Source organism: Lycorma delicatula, chromosome 1, assembly GCF_047948215.1.
Source record: "Lycorma delicatula isolate Av1 chromosome 1, ASM4794821v1, whole genome shotgun sequence".
Lineage (NCBI taxonomy): Eukaryota > Metazoa > Arthropoda > Insecta > Hemiptera > Fulgoridae > Lycorma > Lycorma delicatula.
Window position 1 is genome coordinate 379,180,619 of NC_134455.1, and position 12,447 is coordinate 379,193,065.

Consider the following 12,447-nt stretch of genomic DNA (forward strand, 5'->3'; position numbering starts at 1 on the left):
TATGTTCAGAAAAAAATGTTTTTGATCCAAACATAATTTAAAAAGCAGGACACATCAATAATGGAAAAAAGTGAAGCTAAGTTATGAAAATGAAGAATGTTGCAGCATATATTTCAGGTTATCTGAAATCATTGGTCAGTAATGTTCTTTGTTCCCATAAGGATAAAAAAAAAATCAATCTTCCAAGAAATATTTTGGGCAAGAATGGAAGATGGGGAAGAATTGCTCCAGATAAGCCTCGAGCTTATCTCTAAGTTTTCCTTGTACTGCAGTTCCTCTGAGTGTGGACCATCCTTTTTTTTTAGAAAGGACTTCCTTAAAAAAGAGTCGTTTTTAAAAGTCCCTTACTTCCACCCACCTCTTTCCCTATTACTGGTTCTGGATGAAAGATCTAACATAGCTATATTTAAGGAATGCTTGATATGAGTTTTGTGTCCTTGATGTTATCTGGTGGGGAAGTTGCCTGTGTTTCAATTTGGACTTTCTAACAAATAAAATACAATAAGACAATTTGACCATGTAAATTAGATGATAAAGGAGTGACAAGAAAATTACTTTTACAAGAGATGACAGAAATGAAACCACTGAATAAACCGAAAAATGACAAATAGTTAGGTAATGAAGAATATAGGTCACTTCTGTATTTTTTTAACAGAAGTGAGAGGATGAAGAAGAGAATGACAAAGGAGAAAATTTATCATCCAAGTCGTGAATTTGGTTAAAGGACAGAAAATGTCCATTAGCAATTTAGATTAATTAGTATTTTTAAGGAGCACCTGCTCTCAGAATGAAATTAAATCATGCAGTAGGAAATCAGATGAAACCAGAACTTAAACGTACGATCTGCAGAACAATTAACTAAGTGACTACAATAACTCTATAAGAGAAAATAAGATAACTATATCTATATAAAATAACTACAAGAAAATTGAAATAACTACAAAAAACTCTACTCATATAACAACAAAAAACTAATTCCCAAGTTCTAAACAATTACGTCTTACACATCCAAATAATGGATTTTCAGAAATAGAAATGATTCTAATAAAAGCTTCAATTTCAAATAAAAAAAATAACTTGCCTGTTCTTCAATACGAACTACATCCAGGTTCTCTTTTAACAGTGCAATTGATTCAGAATAACTCAATTCCATTTTACCACCAAAATCCTCACGGTCTTCTGGATCTACACTAAACTGAATTGGCAGCAACTCATGATTAGAATCAGTCAAAGGGATAGCTGAAGCTAATGATACTGTAGAAAGAAATATAAAAACGTTAAACAAATAAAACCTCAAATATTATACGATTTAAGTTTAAATTATGTTACAGGGCGTGATCAGAGGCAGTTGCTCTGACTGGCTGCTTTGTAATCTGTGCTTTTTTATCTTTCCTTTCCCTTTACAATGATATTAACCTTTAAAGAACAAACCTCAATCAATACATTAAGTAAATCATAATTTTCTGTCCTTCATAAATTGTTTTAAAGTTGATAATTTCAAACAATTACAAGTGAATAAAGATTAATAATTTCCAGTTTAACCAGATGAAATACTGAGTATATTATTGTAGGATATTTTCTTTTTCTATGTCCCCAACTGTCACAGTCAGAGGTTATCGACACATTATGAAAATACAGATAGGCTGAAATAAAATAAAATAATTTATCTGTCAGACATGTTTATATGCTAATTCTTCTAACATGATTCATCATTAGATGGTATCATATCAAGAAGACAGTTAAAATATATATAGTGGAGTGGTAGCATCTCAGCCTTTCATCTGGAGGTCCTGGGTTTGAATCCTGGTCAGGCATGGCATTTTTCATATGTTACAAATTTCCATTCTTATAGGGCAAAATGACCAATGCAATCAATGCCCATTATCTCCAAAAAAATAAAGCTTTTATCTTTAAATAAACTTATTAATATCCCAAAAGATTATTATTATTATAATAACTAAACCAACAGATTATTATTATTATGTTTGTTTTAGACACCCTAGGCTATGGATAAAATCAATACTCATTGACTGCATTTAAATTAGTGCACACCAAAACCAAATTTGGTAAGTTACATAGAGTGTTCTTAAGTTATGTGTATACTGTGATTATTATTTATTAATAAGTTAGTAAACTTTTACAACTACAATTAACTTAAATCTTAATACTCCGATAATCTTTATGATTCTAAACATTTCTGATGACAAAACATCTGTCTCAAAATGCATTGAAATAATCAATATGAAGACTATTAAATCTTGTAAATTATTTTTTCACATGATACATGTTATTACTAAACATCAAAATGTCAACTGGTGTTGAGAAACTGATGCATCTTTCTGGGGAGTTTCTCAGGTGATAGTTATTTGTAATTGTTTTATGTACCCCTGCAATTATATTGTAGGGTTTTTGCTGCATTCCTTCATCTGAAATAGGTAATGAGATTACTTTCTACTGCTATTAGGATAGCAATTATGTCTGATTATACTTCCCTTTGATTATTGTAATGCTGTATTATTTATAACTATTTTATGGAGGAATTAAACTGCAGATGGTATTAATGCTAATTAATTATTAGTACATCACTGTGTTTTTCAAATATTCTAAGTGATGAATACATTACATAATTTTTTCAGTATAAAAGTTTAGTATTTCCTAAATTTTAGTTGACTGACTTACCTTATCAGTTTGAGCTGTATGTTTCTAGAACTCCCTTCCTAAATATACCATTTATTATTTAAGTTTATACGAGAACAGGAGGTTTTTAACCATTAATTAATTACAATTATGATGAAATAAAATTGAGAATTCCTTTCAACTTCCCTAACATATTTTATTTTTATTTATTTATTCTTTACGTTTGATTTTTTCTTTTAAAGTTTTATGCTGCCTGTTATAATGCTTTAATTACGCTTTCCTGTTTAGATAACTTTTTATTTATTTTTATGATTAAACAGGTACACTATTTAATTCCACAGGCATTTTGAGAACAAAGAAAAAAGTAAAAATCAAACAATCAATGACTTTATTTTTCCTTGGATAGGCCCATAAGAATTACATCAAAACCTTGTCTCCATGTGTCATGATTATATACTTTAGTACCCAATAAGATAGCTATTTATTTAATGAGAAATAATAGAATACCAACCCTGTCCAAGGACTCTCCAATGTAGATATTCCTCTTCTACTAACAATTAAACTATGACTCAGATGTCTGAGTAAAGTCAAGCACAATAATTTTCTAAAAAATGCAAATCTAAATTTACAAATTTTTCAAAGGAATATATTTAACAAATTTAATTCTTTTATTCATCTCCATTAATTTTATATTAAATTCCTTTCAGCATGCCAACAACAATTAAAAAGACACTGTTCTTTCTACTTTAAATTATTCTTTATCAGTTGCACAATACAGAAGTGCGAGTAAAAATAAGGCTCATATGAAAAGGGCAGCTCATAGTGGCCAGTAGTTTAATAGAGGAAAGTAATCAAGTCAAGTGAGCCTATTGTTAAATTAAGAAAGTCAAATAAGCATTCACATGCAGCAAAGTTTAGATGAGCTAGCAATCAGAAATCAGGTAATAAGTCTGTATATAAAATTTAATAATTAAACTGATTTAATTTTACCAAAAAGAAAAATAATGCTATAAGTTAAGAATGAAATAAAATGGATTTTAATTACAGAAATCAATACACTGGATTAATATAAGAACAAGATTAGAATGACTTTATAGTTTAATGATGTTGATGTGACAAAAAAATAATCATAAAAGAGGAAGATAACAGACTACTACCAAACAATATTTAGGTAGCTACTTAAAAAATGATGATCAGTTATTTACATCTCAAAAATGACACATTGTAAACATACAATACCAGGTGCCTGTGTTTCCATGGCGACAAGTGCTGAGAAATGACCTCCATCATATGCTAATAATAAAGGAGAGCGATGACATTCAGATGCTGAACACTCTAGTGGCAAGTATATACCTCCAAATGGGATCGGTGCCAGAGCTTCACCATTCATGTCCTGTAACCAAAAACTGATAAATTTTACGTTACATTTCAACTCAATTTTCTGCTACGCAATTATTAGTACATTACAGTTCAAACAGAAATCTTGAGCTCAATTTTCCTAACTAATAATTACTACTAAGTATCCTTGTATCAAATTTATTATTTTTTTTGCTTTACGTATATCTATAGTCGATACACCATACCCCTTAACAGATTTTTACTATTTTTTTGTTACTCAGAATGGAATATGTCAAAGTTAGTGTATATATAACATGTACAAATAACTAATAAGACAAATAACGTGGTTCTCCTCAAGTAGAGTAAAATGAAATACACTTTAGAGATTAGTAAAAATTCATTCAAATGTAATATGCATTAAATAATTTATAATTATAAGATATGATTGTAAAGAAATGATTTATTTATAGCTCCAGCCCATAGCTGTCTAATGCTATTTTTAACACATTATGTTTTATTCACTGTAAACAATACAGTTTGGTAATAAATACACTAGTATTAAAAAAGAATCATGTTCTTAATGAAGATGAAAATAATAAAAAGGAGAAACTTTTTAACATGAAGTTTGATAACATGAAATGGTATAAAATAATAATAATATATACATTATTTAAAGAAATAGTAAAAAGATTAGGGGTGGAACAAATAAAAAACAGGAATAATAGGCAGAAATAACTGAATTTTTGTGACTGTCTCACAAATGTGTTTTATCTTCAAAACTAATTCACAATTGTTATTTTCCAATCTAACTACTGCAAGACAAAATGTAAACCAACACTAAATTAAAAAAAAATCATTACTACTTTCCACTGTATTTCAAAAAATATTTTTTTTTTGTTGAAATACAGAAGAAATTTGTATAAAAGCTATTAATACATTTGGTCATTTTGAAGGGTAGATATTCTCCTTCCTATACATTCATCTATTTACATTTTGAAACGTACCCATTTATAACTAACTATGCTGTAATGTATCAGGAAATAAAATAAATCATATTTTTTGTTATTTTCCTTCCACTGATGTTAATTACAACCGAGTAAATATTTTATTCCTTTTGGATTAGTTTTTATGGCAACAATGATTTAACAGTGGTGATTGAGGGTATATTGTGTGTCATCAATAAAATTAAATAGTTTTCAGCAAAACTAAATACACATTTTTAAAGTATAAATGCAATGGGAAATTGTTTATTAAGTGGGTTACACATAATTTGTCAACTTACAAAAAAAACTTCTTTAAAATTTAAAAATGTTATTTGTAAATCAATTACTACAACAATTATTTATACCTATTCAAGAAAAATATTATAAAATAATATAATCAACTGCGATAGTAAGTTTATGAATGGGAATATTTAAATACTACTATTTAGACATGAGATAATTGCTAAAAAAATAAAATAATACTGTCACAAGTCCACTATTTTCTCAAAACTTTATGGGCCAATACGTTAAAAATAACTACTGATTAATTAATTAATTTATTTCATATAAGGGCAAACATTGTTGATTAGATCAGAATAAAACTAATTACACTGCCAGATCAAACATTTGAATTGGTTTTAGCAAATTTTGGTTTAAAAATTTAGTAAAAGATTAACAACAAAAGTAAAAATTTCCTACTTGAACTGTTTGTATGACATGTATCACACAAAGTCTTACACTAATTGTCTGGAACAAGAATTACAATCAGGTGAGCATCCTGCACAGGTTTAATGAGGAAGATGATATTGATGAACCTTTGCTGTGAATCAAACCGACGTCTAGCTGAAAGAATTTATGAAAGTGAACAGATTCTGAAAGTTTTCAGAATTGATGAAGTTCATTTGAATGTTAAAAAATTGTGAGGTGCAATAACATTTATCCTAAATTATTTTTGTTCTACATTTTTAACAAGTTCTTCTTTTAGTCATGCTCAGTATTACCCTGATCAACATGTAGATATATTCACCAATTTCTCATGCCGTTGTTACTCATAACATTATTAACAAATATGACATGATCAACCACAGATCTCAGCAAGAGATTTTTCTTCAGACTGCAAAAAATAACTGCCTTGTTCACTACATATTCGGGGAAGTGGCACTGACCAGTGTTTTACAATGAGAATACAGAAAATGGTGATGCAAGAATCTATTGCTATAATAATTTGTTTGTTTTGAATAACCAATCAAAAGTAAATTTTGAAATAGCCTTTATATTTTACTGTTGTACATTGTTATTATTGCAATAAAATATTATTATATACCTTTAGAACTGTATCGGCTATAACTATAATAGGTCTTCGAAGTACATGTGCCAACGCCAGAACATGGATCTCTTCTAAGCTCTCATATATATCTCCACCAGAAACATCCCCACTGTGGTCACTAAATACAAAATATAAATATTAAGTTTGATAAATTCTTTTCATAATGAAAAAAAAAACAAGTATTAGCTACTATCAAAAAGAAGGATTTATTAAGAAAGAAAAAAGTTAGAATTATAAGGTTAAAAATTTAACGATATTAAAATAATATTATTACAGAATCACAAACTTAGCCCAATCCTGCTTCCATAGCCATAAACATTTGTGGGCTACCTTCTGAAATAGTAAGTAGCTGTTTTGAAGTGTATGTACTACTTTAAGAGTTTCTCTCTTCCTTGAAACTTTTAAAAATTTAATTTAATTTTTTGAAATACAAACTCTTGGTGAAAAAGTTCTAGCCAAAAGAAAAGCTAATGGACGAACCAAGGGAATACAGTGCTATTATGGACTGTTATTTTATTTACAGACCCGTAATTCAAATTTAAGATTAAAAATCATGATGATCATTTTTTAGAGTAAACGTAAAAATTATTTCAGGTTAATGAAGTGCAACAATGTTTATTTAATACAAACTGCAGAAGCAAAATCTTTCTTTGTAGAATATAAGTGTGATTTGTAAGAATGAAAAACTAATTTTAATAAATAAAAATTTTTGTATTTAAACTTAGGTGAAAAAGTTTTCACTTGTCACTTACTATTCAGAAAAAAAATTATATCTTTTTAAAATACAACTTTTTTTTTCAGTTACAGCATTAGATCTAAGTAAATAGTAAAATAGATACCTTGCAACACTTAATCTTCTCAGTCGTGGTTCAGTAGAGGCCATATTAACAATAGCATTCCATTCTTGCCTCCACTCAACTTCAGTGTAGACTAGACCAGCTTGGGCATTTAACAAGCTTTGTTGTCTACGCCATCTTCTCCAAAGTGCTTCTCTTCTAGGAGATGAACTAAGAAATGCATGTAGTGCTTTCCTTAATGTAAGCAGGCGATCATGGAAACCCCACATAGCTAAAATATAATTATATCACTCAGAAAAATTGTTTCCAAATTTTATATTTTAAAAATACTAGTAACTAAACAGTTATAAACTAACATTTAAAAGCCCTTGTAGTCATTTGCTTTTATTCACTGAAATAAAACAATAATTTCTATAACAAAGGATTGAAACTTGTGCAGTTTTTTTTTTATACCTTCAATCTGGTGCACTAGGCAATACTATACCTTAGCAAGTAGATTTTTTCCAATACTATCAATCAGAATGCTGGAAGAAAGCATTTTTAGAAATATACAAAGTTTTATTTATTAAACTCCAGTAACTACAGAGATGTTCAATTACAGCTAACTACCAATGGATTTTTTTGAAGAAAAATGAATTTTGTATTGTATAAAAAAATGACAAGCTTAACGATCATGCTGAATGAAACGTATATGGTACCACTCTGCCATAAAGGTTATCTGTTTAATGATACAGATAATTCTTTTCAACAGAAAAAAGATGTTTGCTCTAATGATGAGAATGATTTTAAAGAACATTCAGATGATAAGAGTTTGGACAAGAAGAAACAGCTCTAATCACAAATTATGTCAAATTACTGCAGTAAGTAAAATAATATTAGAATATGTAAAAAAGTAAGTGAAAACTGAAATTTCCAATGCTGAAGTAACTGCAAAACCGAAACAAAAAAATAAATAAATTAATAAACATATTATACATAGAATTCAAATCAAATTGTAACTACTGAAATGAGATTCTAATAAGATGTACTAATTTTTACATACAGTGGAAAGTAGAAGTGAATTTCAACAGATAAAGCAGAGTGGCACACAATTATTTGACACATGAATTTTGTTCTACATATTTATTTTTAAATTTAATATGATTACAACTTATATACCAAATAGTGTTCATGGAAAGTTCTTTTACTCCATGACATGTTCAATACATGACAACCAGGCAAGCAACACATGCACTGCATCAGATATTATTACAGACCCAAAGCATAATTCAAATTTAAAATTAGAAATAGTGATCATCATTTTTTAAAGTAAATATGAAAATTAGTAAGGTTGTGTAACAATGCGATAATACACAATGGAGAAGTGAACATCTTTCCTTGTAGATTATAAGTGATTTGTATGAATTAAAAACTAATTTTAGTACATAAAAATTTTTATGCTCAAACTTAGGTGAAAAAGTTTTCATTTATCACTTGCTATTAAGAAAAATGTAGTTATTAGTGATCTGAAATTACGCAATTACCAAAAACTGAATTTAAAAAATCCACACAACATTTGCGGTGTGAGAGGTTGCACCATCTTACATAAACCGTTGAATATCTACAGGCAACTCAGTCGCACGCAGTTTGGATAAAAAATCATTCCTTAACATATCCAAATGGTGTTGAGAATTGTATCATCAAAAAACACAGGCTCTATCAATCCACGACTGGATAAAACTGCCCAGATGTTTAGACCCTTATTGTTGTTTTTCATGCATGATTTGTGATGCTGCTGTCGCCCAAAATTACAAAAAAGCAAAAGAATGATATCTTACTTTAAAAATCTAGTCAATTTTATAAATGTATATTAGTGTGATATATATTTTTTGTCACTAAGTATGATTATAATTTATATGTTCTGTATTTTATGTAAGATGTCATCTGTAAACATAGGTTGTTTAGTCATTAACATATAATTTTGTTGTGTTAGTATAGTCACTTCATATACAGCTGAACATATATGAGGTTTGAATTATAACCTCTACTTAAATGAAATAACTATACTCAAACAGATGACTGGAATATCTTATCTTCTGTAAAAGGATATCCTTTGTGATTTAAAGAACCTATGCAACTATATAGATAATATTACAGTAGTTGATAATTAAATTCCAAAATGTTTACTCCCACTTTTCTTAATTTTTCATAATGGAGAATATAGGATTTTAATAAGATTGTATTCTTGGAGAGTATTTTTCTTCATTTTCTTAAATTAAGGAATCATATTTCAATATAATAAAAGTATTTATTATAAAAACACAAAACTTAATTAATATGATTATACCTAAAGATGCGGCATGAAGGAGGCAGTTTCCATCACCAGATGTAGAAAGAGGCCACAATCTTTGACAAACACCAGTCCACCAATTAAGCCTGTTAGCCTGCTCTAATGATACTTATGTAGAAATAGCCATTAAATCTTTTTCCAAAAAAGCTCTGAACTCTTCTAAAATAGGAGTAAAACAAAACTTGATATTAATTATAATATGGACATAATATAACAAAATTCTGAAATATTTGCTTTTAAAATAGTTAAGCGAAAACAAAAACAGAAATTAATAAAATAGTTTATACAACTTTCAGTTTTGATCACACAATTATCACAACTAAAATTAAATTTTTAATAAAAGGAGAAATTAATTAGAATCTAAAAAGCATAGATTTATTATTATTATTTACTAAAATTTGGAATGCAAGCATTGGAAAAGGCAAGGAAGGAGATATAGTGGGTGAATATGGGCTGGGCAAAAGGAATGAAAGAGAGGACCGACTTATAGAGTTTTGTACAAAGTATAATTTAGAAATTGCCAACACCCAGTTTAAAAATCATAATAGAAGAATATACACTTGGAAAAAGCCAGGCGATACTGCAAGGTATCAGATAGATTAGATCATGGTTAGGCAAAGATTTAGAAATCAACTTGTTGACTGCAAAACTTACCCTGGAGCAGAAATTGATAGCGACCATAATTTAGTGATAATGAAATGTAGATTGGGGTTTAAAAACCTGAAGAAAAGGTGTCAGATGAATAGGTGGAATTTAGAGAAGCTTGAGGAAGAGGAGGTAAAGAACATTTTTGAGGAGGGCATCGCAAGAGGTCTGAGTAAAAAAGATAAGGAAGAATGTTAAAAAGGAAATCCTTAACTCAGTTGAAGCGAACTTAGGCGGAACAAAGAGAACTGGTAGAAAACCTTGGGTTTCAGACGATACATTGCAGCTGATGGATGAACGTAGAAAATATAAGAATGCTAGTGATGAAGAAAGTAAAAGAAACTATCGACAATTAAGAAATACTGTAAACTGGAAGTGGAAACTAGCAAAAGAAGAGTGAATTAAAGACGAAGCATACAGTAAAGTTAAGGAAAATTTCTGGGTACATAAATTAAAATCCAATAATGTGTTAAACAAAGATGGTACACAGATTTATAATACGAAAGGTAAAGCTGATAGGTGGGTGGAATATATTGAAGAGTTATACGGAGGAAATGAATTAGAAAATGGTGTTATAGAGGAAGAAGAGGAAGTTGAAGAGGATGAAATGAGAGAAACAATACTGAGATCTGAATTTAAGAGAGCATTAAAAGATCTGAATGGCAGAAAGGCTCCTGGAATAGACGAAATACCTGTGAGTTACTGCGCAGTGCAGGTCAGGAAGCGATTGATAGATTATACAAACTGGTTTCTAATATTTATGAAAGAGGGGAAGTTCCGTCAGACTTCAAAAAAAGTGTTATAGCCATGACACCAAAGAAAGCAGGAGCAGATAAATGTGAAGAATACAGAACAATTAGTTTAATTAGTCATGCATAAAAAATTGTAACTAGAATTCTATACAGAAGAATTGAGAGGAAAGTGGAAGAAATGATCAGAGAAGACCAATTTGCTTTCAGGGAAAGTATAGGGACAAGAGAAGCAATTTAAGCCTCAGGTTAATAGTAGAAGGAAGATTAAATAAAAACAAACCAACATACTTTGCATTTATAGACCTAGAAAAGGCATTCGATAAATTAGACTGGAATAAAATGTTCAGCATTTAAAAAAAATTAGGGTTCAAATACAGAGATAGAAGAACAATTGCTAACATGTACAGGAACCAAACAGCAACAGTAACAATTGAAGAACATAAGAAAGAAGCCGTAATAAGAAAGGTAGTCCGAAAAGGATGTTTCCTATCTCCTCCGTTACTTTTTAATCTTTACATGGAACTAGCAGTTAATGATGTTAAAGAACAATTTAGATTCGGAGTAACAGTACAAGGTGAAAAGATAAAGATGCTACGATTTGCTGATGATATAGTAATTCTAGCTGAGAGTAAAAAGGATTTAGAATAAACAATGAATGGCATGGATGAAGTCCTACGCAAGAACTACCGCATGAAAATAAACAAGAACAAAATGAAAGTAATGAAATGTAGTAGAAATAACAAAGATGGACCACTGAATGTGAAAATAGGAGGAGAAAAGATTATGGAGGTAGAAGAATTTTGTTATTTCAGAAGTAGAATTACCAAAGATGGACGAAGCAGGAGCGATATAAAATGCCAAATAGCACAGGCGAAACGAGCCTTCAGTCAGAAATATAATTTGTTTACATCAAAAATTAATTTAAGCATCAGGAAAGGATTTTTGAAAATGCTTGGAGTGTCGCTTTATATGGAAGTGAAACTTGGACGATCGGACTACCTTAGAAGAAAAGATTAGAAGCTTTTGAAATGCGGTGCTATAGGAGAATGATAAAAATGAGATGGGTGGATAAAGTGACAAATGAAGAGGTGTTGCGACAAATAGATGAAGAAAGAAGCATTTGGAAAAATATAGCTAAACGAAGAGACAGACTTTATATTAAGCCACATATTAAGGCATCCTGGAATAGTCGCTTTAATATTGGAGGGATAGGTAGAAGGAAAAAATTGTGTAGGCAGGCCACGTTTGGAATATGTAAAACAAATTGTTAGGAATGTAGGATATAGGGGGTATACCGAAATGAAACGACTAGCACTAGATAGGGAATCTTGGAGAGCTGCATCAAACCAGTCAAATGACTGAAGACAAAAAAAAAAAAATTGTTTAATTTATTGTGGAATTCAATATTTTAAAAGCTGCATAATTATATTCCCAACATTATTTATCAACTATCAAGGGTTTTATTCATGAATCTGTGAAAAAAACTTTTAAGACAAATGTTGGAAAAAATCGTATAAATGATTAATTTCAGATATATTCAGGCCAAAGTACTTAAGACTGAGATTTACATTAGCAAAAATCTTTCTCAATATTCTTACTTCAATTTATGACATCCACATAAAAATATATTTAGAGCTTC

The 12,447-nt window shown here is 29.5% G+C and overlaps 1 protein-coding gene across 1 annotated transcript; it reads right to left on the minus strand.

The window, feature by feature from the left end:
• Positions 1-406: 406 nt before the first annotated feature.
• Positions 407-9,530, minus strand: LOC142317970 (OTU domain-containing protein 7B-like). The gene is made up of 6 exons (XM_075354503.1): positions 9,409-9,530; positions 7,125-7,353; positions 6,283-6,403; positions 3,877-4,030; positions 1,082-1,254; positions 407-484 (listed from the first exon to the last, which is right to left on the minus strand). Exons 2-6 carry the CDS (start codon positions 7,349-7,351, stop codon positions 407-409), a joined length of 753 nt encoding a protein of 250 aa, XP_075210618.1. The 5' UTR covers positions 7,352-7,353; positions 9,409-9,530.
• Positions 9,531-12,447: the final 2,917 nt, after the last annotated feature.

Coding starts and splice junctions, on each gene's coding strand:
- LOC142317970 (XM_075354503.1), bottom strand. CDS start 7,351: ATGTGGGGTTTCCATGATCGCCTGCTTACATTAAGGAAAGCACTACAT. Junction 4,031..6,282: donor TAGCCGATACAGTTCTAAAG/GTATATAATAAT, acceptor TTTTGGTTACAG/GACATGAATGGTGAAGCTCT. Junction 1,255..3,876: donor CATGGAAACACAGGCACCTG/GTATTGTATGTT, acceptor TTCTTTCTACAG/TATCATTAGCTTCAGCTATC.